The sequence below is a fragment of the Epinephelus moara genome, chromosome 1 (assembly GCF_006386435.1).
Source record: "Epinephelus moara isolate mb chromosome 1, YSFRI_EMoa_1.0, whole genome shotgun sequence".
NCBI lineage: Eukaryota > Metazoa > Chordata > Actinopteri > Perciformes > Serranidae > Epinephelus > Epinephelus moara.
This window is the reverse complement of record NC_065506.1, coordinates 24,475,544-24,491,749: the sequence shown is the minus strand read 5'-3', so window position 1 is coordinate 24,491,749 and position 16,206 is coordinate 24,475,544. Positions and strand designations below refer to the sequence as shown.

General features: G+C 39.6%; 1 protein-coding gene across 1 annotated transcript; it reads left to right on the top strand.

The window, feature by feature from the left end:
* The first annotated feature begins 3,840 nt into the window (after positions 1–3,840).
* lipca (lipase, hepatic a) lies at positions 3,841–16,080 on the top strand. Its single transcript, XM_050054202.1, has 9 exons — positions 3,841–4,127; positions 6,368–6,546; positions 7,147–7,326; positions 7,486–7,603; positions 7,758–7,991; positions 10,897–11,139; positions 12,791–12,905; positions 13,320–13,538; positions 15,397–16,080. Exons 1-9 carry the CDS (start codon positions 4,046–4,048, stop codon positions 15,509–15,511), a joined length of 1,485 nt encoding a protein of 494 aa, XP_049910159.1. The 5' UTR covers positions 3,841–4,045; the 3' UTR covers positions 15,512–16,080.
* The last annotated feature ends 126 nt before the right edge of the window (positions 16,081–16,206 follow it).

Below are 16,206 nucleotides of genomic sequence, written 5' to 3'. Positions count from 1 at the left end.
CACTGGATGATTAGATAGTTGGTGCTTGCGGGGACAATAGTTGTCGATTCAGACATTTGCTCTTTAGTGTAGTGAAAATACTGTCAGCCAGCATTGTTACAATCCAACAGGGAAAAAAAGACCTTTTCACAGAGAACATTTACGTCACAGCACAAAATACAGAGGTTTAAATAATACAGTGGATGATGGCTTAATTCCATTGAGCTGCTTTAGTTTTAGGTCCTGATTAATCATGCTGGCTCACTGTTAAGGGCGTAAGTTTCATTTTAACACTGGAGGAGACACATATGAAGGCTCTGGGGGTCCTCTGACGGGATATTTTGAGTGTCAAACACATTTCCTGCATTGGGGAATTTTTATTCGCAAATGTATGATGGAAATGTCTTTAAGTTTGTAAAAACAAAATTCCTTTGCTACTATAATGTTTTTATGGGGGGTAACAAATGCACATGTTCTAAATATTTAGGGGGACATGTCCCCTGCATCCCCTGCAAAATCTACACCTATGCTCACTGAGCACTCATACAGACTATGTTAGTTTGATGTCTTACACACACACACACACACACACACACACCAAGTGCATTAATTCTACAAATAAAATCTGCAGTCATTACTCTGGTCTCAGAGCACTCAGTCACCCCAGTGAATCTATGCACAATCAGTGATCAATATGAGCACTAAGTACAGCAGAAACACAATAAAAGTTAACAGAAGACAACTGGTAAAGCTTATATAACTTCATGGAGAATTGATGAAGAGTGTATTTTTACAGTTCAGTGGTTTCAGAGCTCTTCCCCAGAGTGTGCCCTCTCTTTGACTTGAATAATAACAGCTTCACATAATAATAGACCACACATGAGCATGAGCATGAAGTATTCCTTCAGTTTTCTGTCCTTAATCTGAAAATGAATTGTGTATTTGTACCCTTATGGCAGCGTTGATTCATTATCAGTAATAGTAATTATAGTATTTATAGTCTGTTTCTGTCTGAGCTGGGTTGTTACGTGTCGCAGAGTTGTGTTTGGTGTTCTGTTCTGCTCTCTCTGGTGTGTCTCTCCAGGTGCTGCCCTCTCCTCATCCTCACCACGCAGAGAGTGGATGAGTACACCTGTGCTTAATCTGCTCATCAGGGACGGCCAGTTAAAAGGACTGGAGAGGAGACTAGTAGGTGCCAGTGGGTCAGTTGGCAGCTTGCAGGCTGTGTGTGTTTGGTTGTGAAACCTCTCTGTTGGTGTACCAGGATCGGTACACTTTACTCTCTTCCAGGAGGAGTGTGTTTTGGAGTGCTGTGTTCTGATTTAACAGTCAGCTTGATTAGTTTGATTTAATTCAACTTGTTTACATATCAGTGCAGCGTTCTCATTTTGTGAGAAATTAGTTTTCAGTTCTTGCCTTTTAAGATTTTGGTTTGAAACATTTTATTTCTTTACTGTTAATAAAATCCTTCCCTCTTGATTGTCTTTTCCACAGTCTGATTTTATTGTTCCTCCCCTCATCCCCTGGGCTTAATCCGGGAACATTACATCGACAAACGTTTGTCTTTGTGTATTTTTGCTCATAAAGTCATTGACTGGCTGCCAAATTGGCATGTCGAGACAGAAGCAAACATACACACGCAGTACTTGGAAAAGCAAAGGTTCATCGTGTTTGCTCTTCCAAAAAGTTGCTTTGCAGATGTGACATCACACATTAAACAAACTGTGGCTTTAACTCTTTAACTCCGCTGGACTGAAACAAGGCTTTGAAGGAACATGTTTACGGTTTAAATTTTGTTCTGTTCATGTTTAATGTAGCCAACAGATTAGCATGCTTACTGAGGCCTGAACAACAGAGACTTTGTGTCTATATATATATGTGTGTGTGTGTGTGTGTGTGTGTGTGTGTGTGTGTGTGTGTGTGGCCATTACGATTTAAAAAATGTTGTTGGTGTCGATGCATTTAAAGCCAAAGCTGATATACTAACACAGGAGCATGCTGTTGAATAGAATAGTTAGAGACAAAATTAAATTGTAATTTGATTACAGCATTGAATAATGAGGCCACATGCAATCAGTGACTGTATCTTAATTTCCAGAGAGTCTCAGAAACTATTAACTTACATATTGACTTTAACAGCATCAGTTATTAATCTTATAATCTGAGATTAGTGTCCATGGGATGTTTTTTCAGAACTCAAATTGAGATTTCTTACGGTTTATTTCAAAATATAGAGCAATATGGGAAAGTTAACAGACCACAGCAGCAGCCTACCATATAAGAAGAGCAGTAAAGGAGGCTAAAAGGGACTAAACTGGAAGCTTGAAATTGAAGGAGCGGATGGGATTGCATTTCACTTGAGGTATACCTTGTTAGATTTCATGTGACAAATAAATTGATAGATTAATAATTTAATCAGTCATCAAAACTAGCAGACTGATACACATAAAGGAGAATCCAATAGGTTTATAAAGTTTGATACGGCATCCTGGGGGAAAACGGACTACTTAAACATCCTCACACTGAGCTACATTAGCATTCATTTAGAGTCTTCTTCCCTCCTTTCTATTATAATTATTTGATTCAGTATTAACATCAAAGATATTGATTAAAGTTTAAATGGTTTAAACCACCATTTTTCAGTGATCCAGAACAGACAAACCAAACACTGGGTCCAGAGAGGGCCATTTGTGTTTTCATGTCAGCCACCATAGTTAGCATCACTCTCCGCGACGAGCTGAACAGCAATGGAAAAACATTGATTTTTAAGGTGAAACTGCTTTATTCAGTGATTTTACTGGTTAAAATGGAGGGGTCTGTTTGTCTTGGAGAGAAAGAGACCTCTGCAGATAATTCGGCTCCTGGTAAAAACCTCCTGAACATCTGGATCTTAAGTTATAAGAGAAACCAGGTAAGCACACAGCCACCTACAATTAAGAAAACAGCATTGGAGAAACCCTGATTTGTGATGTGAAACTGCTTTATTCAGTGTTTTTACTGGTTTTAATCACCTGGTCTGTTTTTTTTTTTTTGGAAAGGAAGAGACCACTGTGGATAATTCAGCTCCCAGTAAATAGCCTACCTCCTGAACAATGAACACTGAAGGAATACTAACCAGGAGTTCACGCTTAGCACACGGGAGAAGTTTCAGCTGGCTACAATCTGTATCCACACCGGGGGATGCTACTAAATCCTACACACTGCTCCTTTGAAAAAGAAAAAGTGTGTAAGTTCCAGACTTGCCGCAGTACATGAGGGTCTCCATGATCCCATCAAGTCCGGTCCATATAAGTACTGTGTTTCCACACATCATTTACCTCAGACTGAGTGATACTTTGAAACAGTCCAGTGAAAATGTGATAGTACACGATGTATCCTGTGACATTTAACTCCCTGGCGTAAGAACACGGCCGACATTACAAACAGAAATGAGGATTGGGCATGCTGAAATATTATCTAGATGATAGTTTGTTTTGTTGGATCATTAAACAAAAAAAAAGATAACCTCTGAATATAACCTCTGTTGTTAGACTGAGCACACCGGGTACATCAAGTGCTGCTTTTCACTTTTCAAACAGGTATTGCGGTAAGATAAGAAAACTCGAGTTTTTGTCTATATAAAACATTTTGGTTGACACGGGTGGTTCAGTAAAAACTACATAAAGAAGGACTGTTCTTGCAGCTACAGGTGGGACACAGAGAGGACCTGAGGTCATATTTACATGTGAGTCACTATCACCACATTCATACGCCCTCCCTGTTCATACCTTTCGCAACACGTTCGATGATCATGGCCTGACCCCCAGCCAATCAGGATAGGACCTAATCTGTCCTTATCCATAAACCTTTACTCCTGGTGTCCCCTCTCTTTTTGTTCAGGACAGCACTGTGTGTTGCCCACAGTGACAGTAATGAGGGTTCTTTAACAAATCAACTTAAGTCACAGACAGAAGGATCTCACCTGTAGACTCTACAGTACCTGCATTTCCCCTCACTAAATATTTTAAGCATCACCTGTGGGAGAAGTTTTGGTTCTTTGGAATTCCCAAAGTGTCTGTGCGACATCATGTCTGTGGTCAAAATCCTGTGCTGTTTGCTGTTAATGTTTCACCTCAGTGAGGGGAAGAAAATCAAGGGACACAGAGCAGGTGAGTGATATTTCATGTTCAAAAGATTCCAGAAAGTGTTATAAAAGACATTTGTAACATTTGTCTACCTGCCTTTATTAATGGACACCCTATATCTCATTGTACACCCTTAGTCATGTTGTGTACTGTGGGTTCATTATGTAATCATTACCAAGCTCCTGGTGACAGTTTTCAAACAGGGGGCACCAAACTGCAGCTTAAACACTGAGCCTTGAGCCTCTTAAACTTTGTTTTCCTCTCAGATTTCCTCGAAAGTTTATTTAAATTTACAATTTGCAATATTCTTTATCTGAAACTATATGATGCTGAGTGAAGTATTTACATAAGACTTAATCATGACTTCACACAGAAATATCAAGGTTTATTGAGAATAGATTTCCTGTGAAGATGTTGGAAAATTTTGGATCTTTGTTCCTCTAGAACAGTAAATATCTGTGTTTGCACAAAGTTCAGCTGCACAACATGTGTGTGTAAAGTTGAAACCTTCAGTGGGCACAGTTCAGCAGTTCTCCTTTTCCATCTTGTTTTATTGTTTATTTGAAAACTATTAATTCAAAGTCTGTACAAGTCCATATATTTTACACTTCTATGTTTTCAATTCAAGGGTTGTTCTCTTATTGGCAGTCTGGGATCATCTCTTATATTTGCATCTTCTCTGTCTGTATACATAGTTGTTTCCTTCATTTAATCTGTACCTGCTTTGTATGTGCTTATTACTTATTTGTGCATATATTATTTGTTTATTTTATGTATTTATTTAATTTTCCACTTGCATCTCAATATTTCCATGTGTGGGCTCAGTGCTGTTGGGCTTACCTGGGTTTCAGATTTTTTTGTAAGTCTGTAAATAAAATAATTGTCACCATCATTATTATTATTAGTAGTAGTAGTATTTTAGATTGTAAAACGTTTTCAAACCTTGTTTCTTGTACTCCTGATAGGATATTATTTGAGTCAGGATAAACTCCACTGACAACTCGTCAGTGTCAAGTGACAATTTAAAAATAAAATCTGTTAAACAACCCAAATAAAAATTCAAAGGACATTTTATGGCACTTGCTGTTGTATTATCTATTGAAAATGTTTTTCAGTGGTGAATAAATTGTTACGTCACTACACATTACGGTGGTTGTTGCTGAAAATATAGGGGATACAATAACCAAACATTTAGGAAATATTGCTGGATATTAGCTGTTTTATTTAAAGGTTTTTTTTCCTAAATATTTGCCTTTTTTAAATCTGCTTAAACCTGTTTGTTGCTGAGCTTGTTCGTAATAATTGTAAAATAAATTTTCTCTTAATCATTTCATTTGGTGAATTCACACATAGTAGAGAGTAAAAATGAGTCTCCAAGCCACATGGAAAGTATCAGTCAGAGTGCAGCGCATGCAAACACTGCTGCAGTTTGTTTTTATCCTTCAACATTATTGCAGAAACCGTATTAAACTAATTACAGTGTGAGATTTGTAAAGTACACTCTTGTGCTCTGTTACCAATGAGTCACACTGTTTTTAAGTGCTCTCTGTGTTCTCATAGATAAACAGTCATAACAGTGAAGAGACACACCAAGGAAAATGTGGGATTTAACGAGCAGAGGGGAGGATGATGGGTGGATAATTACTTTTCATTACTTTCACTGTGAACGTGTTTTTATCATATCAGCATCCAGAGCTCATCGGATGGCAACTGCATCGCTGAACACTCAGGCGCCTGGGTTTCTGGCATTATTAACATTAAAATTAGAATAATAAATATGTTGGACATGAATCAATGACGAATCATAAAGGAAATGTAATGATAGATTTCTTTGGAGAAGGATCTGTGACGTTTGTGAGTGACTGTGGGCTGTGGTTTTAGACATGTTAAGGGAGGAGGAGTTTATATAAGAAATTATGAGAAGAGTCTGGCAGAGACTCAGTTGATGGGACTTTTTATGAAGTGTTATCTGTGTGCATCTGCCAAAGAGATCTGTATGACCTGGAAACACAGCAAAGTGCTTCTGAAAGGGCGTTAGTCAGCCTGCAGTGTTCAACAGGAAGTGTCCCCTTGTTTACTCGCAGATATTTGTATCAAGACATTAAAACATATCCTCTTCTCTCGAGTGGACAAATAAGGTGAATTTTCTGCGTTATTTGTAATCATTGACCTCAAATTAAACACACTGCAGCATGTTCTGATGTGCAGAGTAACCACAAAGAACAAACAGATAACTCTTGTGCTGTTTGATTTCCGAGGTGCAGTGGACGCAGAGCAGAGGGTCGTCCTAAAGGAGAAAAAGCCGTATGTCATCAGTTCTGTCTTCAAGATGTTTTCAGAAGGTGAGGACAACTGCACACTGGACCCTCTGCAGCTGCACACTCTCACCTCCTGTGGCTTCAACAGCAGTAATCCCCTCATCATCATCACTCACGGGTGGTCGGTAAGGTCAACTTTTATTCCACTTCACTGACTTGAGCCACTGCATACAAAACATGGAACTCAGGCCAGTGTGAAGGAACTGCAGCTGGCATAGTTTCAGATGTAAATGTTGCATAAAAATCCCTGTGATATACTGAACAGAGCCGACCTTAACCATTCAGCCATACAAGCAGCTGCTTTGGGCCCTCCTGGTCTCTGGGGACTCCTAGAAAAGATTTTCCTTAATGAACATGAGACAATAACAAAATAGAAATTGAACTTCTCAAACAAATTGTGCCATTTTTGCCAACAAGGAGTGACAAAACAATGAGCTCAGAGACAGGAGAAAGAGACGATTTAGTTTCATAATTTTACCCGTACCTCTCATCTTTGAGTGCCACCTTGCCCCTAGACACAGAATAACAAGTGATGGTGGTTGAAAACCTCTCCTATGAAAGAGGACTACCTTTCGAGACCCTTACAGACTCTGCAGAGGCTCATTTAAAACTGGGGTCATTTAAGTTATACATCTTTCTTTCACATCATTTGGTCCAGTTAGTTTGACTGATTACGGTTTAGACCATTAGAATTAAGATTTATACTGTTTCTTGTGTTTCCTGAGGTGGATGGTATGATGGAGAGCTGGATGCCCCGGATGGCCACAGCCCTGAAGGCAAATCTCATAGACGTCAACGTGGTGATTACTGACTGGCTGTCCCTGGCTCACCAGCACTACCCTAAAGCTGCACACGCAACCCGCACCATTGGCAAAGACATAGCTCACCTGCTGCAGTCGCTTCAGGTCAGAAAATTAAAAACTTAATTTTCAGGGTCAATATCATGTACACAATAAAGTAAAATCAGCAACTGGTATATTAATACTGAAGAGGCAGTTTAAAACACCATGCAGGTACCAGATTCAACGTATTTACCATAATAATGTCATCATAAACCCCAACAGGCACATTACCAGTACCCAGTTAAAAAGGTTCATTTGATTGGCTACAGTCTTGGCGCTCACATCTCTGGGTTTGCTGGAAGCTATCTGGAGGGTTCGGAGAAGATTGGAAGAATCACTGGTGAGTTTTTCTACCTGGTGATGGGAATAATTGTGCTTTCTAAATCCATCAACCCAGACAAATATAATTAGCAAAAGTGTATTTTGTATAGTGAATTTATCTATTCTGTGTTTTGTAACAAAGCTGTTCTTGATTGTGTTTTGTATTTGTCCAGGTCTTGATCCAGCAGGGCCGCTGTTTGAAGGCATGTCTCCCACAGACAGACTGTCTCCTGATGATGCTGAATTTGTAGATGCCATTCACACCTTCACCCAGGAGCGTTTGGGCCTCAGTGTGGGCATCAAGCAAGCTGTGGCACATTATGACTTTTACCCAAATGGAGGAGACTTCCAACCAGGATGTGACCTGCACAACATTTACGAGCACGTAACCCAGTACGGGATCCTTGGTACGATAAAGAATACATTACAACATCTTAGAAAATGAATTTATTTAAAAAAACAAACAAAAAAAAACATATATGAACTTAAAATAATGTGGCCCTCTAGAGCCCCTAGAGGCTGAAATGTATATTACACCCTAAAATATCATGGTGGGGCTGAAAAATAAAGCCAATGTGGAAGTGCCAAAAACTGCACTTCCTCAAATGGCCACTTGAGGCTGGCTTCAGAAGGCAGTCAGTCCCCATTAGTCTGAACGGGTGGAAGTTCGCTGCAGATCAGCCTCTCATTGGGCGGAACAAGCCACCCGCTGAAGTCCCGCCCTACCACCTCCGGTTGCAGTTTTCAACACGTCCTTTACTAACTTTTGCAGTGTTTGATCTTACGGGGATGTAGCCATTTTTCTGCCATGGTTCGCGTCCTGTAGGCGTGTTGGCGTGTTACACCAAAACCTGTTTCCCCCCAGCAATATTTTTGCAAGCGCACCGTTGCTGTGGCACCGCCAAGAACGATTGTGATTGGTTGAAAGAAATACAAGCAGCCGGGGCGTTTTTTTCTCCAATCTTAAAGTGAGAGTCGGCCCAGCCAGACCTTTCTTTTCTTGAGAAAGGTCTGGTGAGCGAGACTAGTCCCCATAGACTTGTACCCCATAGCCTGGTCCAAAGAGTCAGATCCACCCTTCGCTCCTTCACAGCTCCACCTTCTTGTCCAAATGTAGTACCTCCTAGCTAAAAAAAAAAACAAAAACAAGAAGGCAACGGGCAAAATGCCAAAGTTGAGGCTTCAAAACCAGGCCTCCAAGAAGTGCATTGGGCTTTAAAGACAATTTTTATAGTGGCCAAACAGTGGAATCACAACTGCTGGGTCCATTATGTAATGCCATACAACCCAAAAAGACTTTTTCCCATTGACTTACATTACGAAAGAGACATCTGTAAATCAGTGAATAAATTTTTGGGAGTGTCACAACCCAAGCAAAATGATTCATTTCACTATCAGGATTTGATCCATTCAGTCTGATAACATTTGGAAAGTGTAGGAGAGCCGCACAATTGAATCATTGAATCATTTCATTCCCATTCAAGTTAACAAAGCGATAAACCAGAAGTAGCTGGCTCTGCTGGCGTAAGTTAGCCACTCAGCCACAGTGGCCACGCTTGGCCACTGAAGTCTGTAGAGCTCTTGCTCAATGGACTGCACACTGCGGAAACAGCGCTGATCATCCATGTGATTTTATATGCTGCAGTTGAACCATTTTGGCTTCAAGAGCCACTGAGCAACTCTCTAGGAATGAACAGGGTCTGTGGAGGGTGAATGTGCACAGAAAATTCTGGTTGTTGGATTTTCTTGTGTAAAAGTAGAAATTTTAGCCTGATGGTGTTGTAAGAAAGTTCCACGGAAAACATCAGGATTCAGCCTCTAGGAGCTATATGAACATTTCCTGGCGATCAAGGCAATAGATGCAATGATTAAAACACTGTTACATTTTGGCTTTACAAATATCTACAGCACAGGAGTGGAATATTTAAAGATTTAAGTGCCTCGAGAAAGGCATTCAGGTATTTTTACCTTTCCGCAACTCTCCTGAAATAAACAGTCTGAAACAAATCCAGGCCAAAGACCATTAGAGTGACTTCTCAGGGACACAATTTCATGTTTTTTTTAAGTGACAGTCAAGCTCTTACCTGAAGTGCTATTTATCAATCTAGATTGTGTTGGTGTGAGTTGCTGAGTGTTGGAGATATCAGCCATAGAGATGTCTGCTTTCTCTTGAATATAATGGAACTGGCACTCGGCAATGTCTCTTTCCAGAAATCATGCAATTCACGCTTCTTTCTGCATTGGTGGGTGTAGATCAGTAGAAAGAAAATAGTTCCTACATGAAACAAGGTCTGGGGATTATCTTGAGTCACCGAGTCAGTATTTCTGGAAAGAGATAATGCTGTTGAGTTAATCAAATGTTTTTTTGGCACTTTGAGCACCACAAGCTGAGTGCCATCTAGTTCCATTATATTCTAGAGAAGGCAGACATCTCTACGACTGATATCTCCATCACTCAGCAACTCACACCAAAATAATCTAGACTGATAATTAACACTTCAGGTAAGAGGAAACATATGTATTTTTGATTATGGGATGAGCTGTCCCTTTGAGGTCCGGATGATTCTTTGTAAGATGTAAGGGTGCTTTGATTTAGGCCTGAACAGATGCCATTCAGCGTTCTGGTACCCCTATGTGCCATTTACAACCCTGCATCTGAAGAGAAGATGTAAAACTCCAATCAGAGCAGTGTGTTCTGCTGCCTAACCGCTTACTGGTTTGCCTCTTCCTCTGCTCTATCATAACATTTTTTTTTTCTTAATTGGTCTTGCCACCTCAAAACAGTGGTTCAGAAGGAATATCTTGGGCACCAATTCATCTCTTGCTTGTTGACAGTTTCTCGTACTGTGTTCAGGCAGATGAGTTTAATTCCCTCCAGTCTCAACACAAGTGGCTGTGGGATTTATGGTGCCTCTCAATCCAAAACACATCCGCATAATATGACAGTCAGAGCCACATTAAAGCATCTGTCATCCTCAGGATTTAATTAGCAACATGTGCCTTCCTCCGCTCTGTCCACCCCTCTGAGCTGAGCTGCCTCCAGGCTACAAGAGTCAACTCAAAGAAAAGGCCTTCAGAGCAGCCTAGTATCAGACATAATGAGACGCTTTAAGGAGATGTGACAGAAGGACAATCTGATAGACGTCAGGCTTTAATGATAATGAAGTCAATCCTCAAATAATGGTCAGACACTATGATTAAGGTAGCCCGCAGCCTCTCAATCCACAGGAGAATATTTTGTCTGTTAAAAGAAATAAATCAATGTCTCACATTTAAATGTCCACCATATTTGTTTTTATTTTCTTCCCACAGGTTTGGATCAGACAGTGAAATGTGCTCATGAGCGGTCCGTCCATCTCTTCATTGACTCTGTGCTGAATAAAGACAAGCAGAGCAGGGCCTACAGGTGCACTGACAAGAGTGCTTTTAACAAAGGTGTGTGTCTGGACTGTCGGAAGAATCGCTGCAACACGCTGGGCTACGATATCAAGAGGGTTCGCAGTGGCAACAGCAAGAGGCTCTACCTGAACACACGCCCTCGGATGCCCTACAAGCGTATGTGGTCTTCATTTAAACCAAACAGCCTTAAAGGGACAGTTCACCACAAAAGCAAAAACATATTTTTCCTCTCACCTGTGGTGCTATTTATCAGTTTAGATTGTTTTGGTGTGAGTTGCCGAGTGTTGGAGATATTGTTCGTAGAGATATCTGTCTTCTCTCGAATATAATGAAACTAGATGGCACTCGCATTGTGGTGCTCAATGTGCCAAAACAGAAAACAAAAACAAACAAAAAAACAGTTGAAAATCAGCAATGTCTCTTTCCAGAAATTGTAGATAATCCACAGACCTTGTTGTGAGCAGTTTCACCTGGGAACTATTTTCTTTCTACAGAACTACACCCGTCAACCCTATCACTGCGTAGAAGGAAGCGTGCATCTACTGCTAGCTCACCTAGCACCACTGAGCTAGCTAACGTTACAGCTCAGCAGGGGAGGACACCATTAATATTTACGTTTCATGCTGTCATGAGCATGAGCCTCTCATCCATGAATAGATGAATGCTTCCTTCTGCACGGTGATACAGTTGGCTGGTATAGTTTGAACGACAAAAAAACATTTTTTTTCCCAATGAAACTGCTCAAAACAAGGTCTGTGAATCATCTTGAGTAACTCGGTCATGATTTCTCACCGACAAAACAACCAAATAGGTTGACGTGCAAGCAGCTTGTTACAACCCATAATTCAGTTTATTGTAAGGAGATGCCAGCTATTAATTACCACAGAAACAGAGGAGGAAGTAATGTGACGTAGCATAATGGGTGGATGGGTCAAACAAACACAGGACTTTCCCATTGGAGACCAGTGTTTCGTCCCAAAGTAAAGTTGACTTTTTTTGATAACAACATAGCCTAATATGCTAGTATGTGTAGCATGCTATGCCAGTGACGTATGCGGTGTGTCATAATTGAGTTTTGTCATGTGAGGTTAGTGACAAAAGAATGTATTTAATGCCAAACCGTTATGTTTTTCTGGACCCTAACCAAGTAGTTCTGGAGCGGAACTGTGACTGTTGCATGACATTGAGGACATGTTGAAAAGTGCGACCGTTACAATAGTCATATAAGTAATTGCAGAAGTCAGTGGAAATAGACTTATTCTGTTGTTTAGGCATCAGAGAGCACTGGGAAAAAGAGCCTACAGTTAAGTTTTTTAAATGATTGCACACCACAAGCTGAGTGCCATTTGGGTCCTTTGTATTCAAAAGATGGCAGACAATTCTACGGCCGATATCTCCAACACTTTTATCCAAGACTGATAAACAGAGCTACAGGTAAGGGGAACATGTGTATTTTTGATTTGGGGTGATCTGTCCCTTTAAGATACATTTATATATCTCTAGTCAATATATACTCAGTTTGCAGACCAACAGTGCCGCATGTCTTTCATTAGTAACTCAGTACTTCTACAATATACTTTACATACTGTATAGATCATACAGGCTAGACTGATCATCTGGGATGGATTTGCAAGGTGATGACATATTTTATAAATATATTTAAGCAAATCAATTACTTTTAATATTCAATTAATTCTTGTAATTTTTCTTCTTGTCAACAAACCCCATGAAAAGACCAAAACTCTCAACAGAGAAAACAAACACTTTTCTGTCTTCATCTCTTCTTCCTCTGGTTTCTTCTTCGCAGTCTTTCATTACCAGTTCAGGATCCAGTTTGTTAACCAGACGGAGGCAATGGAGCCCATCCTCACCATCTCCCTCACTGGAACAAAGGAGGAGAGTGAAGACCTCCCCATTACCATGTGAGTACTGCACCACCTCCCGTCACATCTAGATGCTGATGTACTCGGTCTTTGACACATGCAATATGCAGCTGTGCTCTCAGCTCTATAAAGAAAGACGGCAAGTTAAGGAGCGCAGCTGACACACATGGAAACAACTGGAGCTGCTGCATGAAAGAGAACTATAAATGGGGGATGATGGAGTAAATAATTTACTCAAGCCACAATTCCCTGACTGTGTGATCCCTCATGTTCTGCGTATCAGAGAGCCGTGGGCACACCAGTATGAGAAGAGGAAATCTCATGTGCTGTCCTGCTTTAGTTGCAGACCATCACTTATAAATAAATGTGACAGCCTGTTGCAAGATGTTCCCCGCTGTTATAATCTCACTCTGTCTGTCTTGTTTTTGTATCTATCTCTTTAAACTCCAACAGCACTGAAAAGATTTTGGGTAATAAGACCTACACCTTCCTGATCACCCTGGACAGAGACTTAGGGGATCTGATGTTCCTCAACTTGCAGTGGGAGAGATCAGATGTGTGGAAGAACGTGTGGAACAAGATGCAGAGCATCTTTGTCTGGGGCAGCCAGCAAAGTAACCCACAGCTGACAGTGGGCAGGATCAGCATCAAAGCAGGCGAAACACAGGAGAGGTACAGCTGCAGAAGTAGTCAGAAGTTTTAAAGTTACAATACTTTAAAGTAAAAATACTCAATTACAAAGAAAAAACTGTACACTTTTAGAAGTATAATCGTAAAAGTACCTTTAACACAGATTTTTGCTGTTTATTGTTTATCTACGTATATCCAGAAAATTAATAGATAATTAATAATTATTACTGTTGCAATAGAATGTAAGCAGCATTTTAACATTGTAGGTGGGAGAAGTGGAGCTAATTTTAACAAACATACTGTTGGCAGTCAGACATATGGAGTTGAGTTGTATAACTTGGACTGGAGTCACTCAAATCACAGATTTGATGACATTAGACTCAACTTGACAACATCAAAGACGACTTGCAACTGGACTTGGACTTGAACCTTTTGACTTGAATATACTTGTTACCTTCCCATGCCCAAAGTCTGAAAAGTATGTTATTTAAAAAGTGTGCCACAAATCTGTTAATTTACTGAAACGTTTTTTTCTCCCAGCCAGTCGAAAATTAAATTCCCAAGATCTACTCTGTTTGAACCAATTCAGCAGCATCCAATCAACTTGCAGTAGGCAGCAATGAGCAACTAATGCTGCGTTACAGAGCACCAGTTGGAAAAAATTATACCAAAGATAATTTCTTTTGCATACAACAATTACATGGTGGTCAACAAAAATGAATTGCAGTATGAAAATTGAAAATGCAGTCGATATTTACAGACAAGATGCAACAGCTTTCAACAAACTTGTTTTTTAAACTTACTTTGTTTTGTAATTTTGATATATTATTACTCTGTTGTTTAAATGGCATTACATTATGTGAGAGCACATTATGACATCAAAACTCAAAGTTTAGGACTCAGGACTTGACAGTCTTGACTTGGGACTTTACTCAGGATTTGCTTTTCTTGACTTGGGACTTGACTTTGGACTTCAGTACAAAGACTTGAGACTCACTTTTACTTGCAAAACAATGACTAGGTCCCACCTCTGCTGGTAGTTTCTTTTCATTTTTGAGAATACACACACAGCAAAGAGCAGAGCAGTGGGAGCTTAGACACATCCAAATTAAACACATCACACAACTCTTCTACAACACACCACACCACACCTTATCCCCTAAATGTTGTCTGTTTGTCCTAATTATGAGTCATGTGACTTATAAATGCTACAAAGACCAAATGTAGGCAACATCACAACTATCTTTTCAAATGTTCTTTTATTTACAGCTAGAAACTGCTTTGAAGAGGTGGTTGTTTAAGATGATTGAGCATCATATATTAGAAGCTATTCATACTTTTTGTATGAAAAATTATCACTCTGCAAAATAACTAACTGCCATATAAATGTAGTGCTGGAAAAAGGACTGTGTGACTGCTGTGAGATGTAGTGGAGCAGAAGTATAGAATACCATGACATAAATTAGTCAAGTAAACTTAAGGACAGTAGACAAGTAAATGCGCTGTTCATATGTTTTACTAAGGGTAGTAGTAGTTAGTATTAGAGGACTATTACTACTTGAGCATTACTATTAAATATAGATATTTAAAGTAGCTGTCACATATCATGTACTATTTAAGTAAACTGCGCCAAATTATAAATCCTACAAAATACATCAAATACACATAAAAACATTCAATAAATAATAAATATACTTATTTTCAGACACAAATCACATCTTGCAGAGTCCCACCACTTACAGCAGTTAAACCTTCTACATCTACACCATTACAGTGTTTTAATGCCACCTAGTGGATTCTTCCCACACACAGAGTTTAGGTCATTCATCATCATGACTGCTCTCTGCTTCACTCCTCTGTTCAACAACAGCATGTCAACGACATCCTTTCTGTTATTCAGGACATCTTTTTGTGCCATGAACGATGATGGACAGCACATGGAAGAGTTGGAGGATAAAGTGTTTGTACGCTGTAAAGAAGACAAACCAAGACACCGCAGAAGGAAGCAGCACTGATGCACTCATGAACAGACTGAAGATCTCTGATGGAGGGGCTGGAGGTTCACAACTGGATGCAACTCAGAAAGCTCCTCAAAGTGAGGCTGGGCAGATTTGGGAAGTAAATTAGAAATCATTAATTATCTGAAGATGTGCCACAGAACAAATAAGTGCTGAAATTTAATAGGAGATTTTTTGTAACTGTGCAACTGATGTAAACTGTGTTTACAATTCACAGAAACCTGTTTAAGTTTGATTTTGCGATAAAGCTATTAATAAGTTAAGTATTGCACAGTGCATTTTTAAGAACCAGCCCATATTTACATTTCTGTCTTCATACAAATGTTTTTCAAGTGTACAAAGAGATGGAAATTTGCCAATTTAAACACTAAGTGAACAGTGAACAGTCAGGCGTTCAACGACCTTTTGATGACGTTAATTCCAAAGCATGTTAATGTATTTTTTTCTATGTGTGTCTTACTTGTACATCATTTAAAAACCTACATTAAGTCTTACCAATAACATAATATAAATACATGTTAATCAAACTCAAACCAAAGCAATAAATATACACTTTTTCTTTTCTATTCTGTTTTGTGGTGTTTGATTTTTTACAGCTGTAAACTCAGGGGCAGGTTAAATCAGCTGCCAGTAAAGCTGGAACATTAAATACAAGCTCATGTCAGGCTATCCTGTCCTGAATGTCTAAATTG

Bases quoted from the DNA above. Each gene is read 5' to 3' on its own strand.
- lipca (XM_050054202.1), top strand. From the start codon at position 4,046: ATGTCTGTGGTCAAAATCCTGTGCTGTTTGCTGTTAATGTTTCACCTC. The intron at 4,128-6,367 runs GTGAGTGATATT...TCCGAGGTGCAG, and splicing joins AATCAAGGGACACAGAGCAG to TGGACGCAGAGCAGAGGGTC. The intron at 13,539-15,396 runs GTACAGCTGCAG...TCTGTTATTCAG, and splicing joins GCAGGCGAAACACAGGAGAG to GACATCTTTTTGTGCCATGA.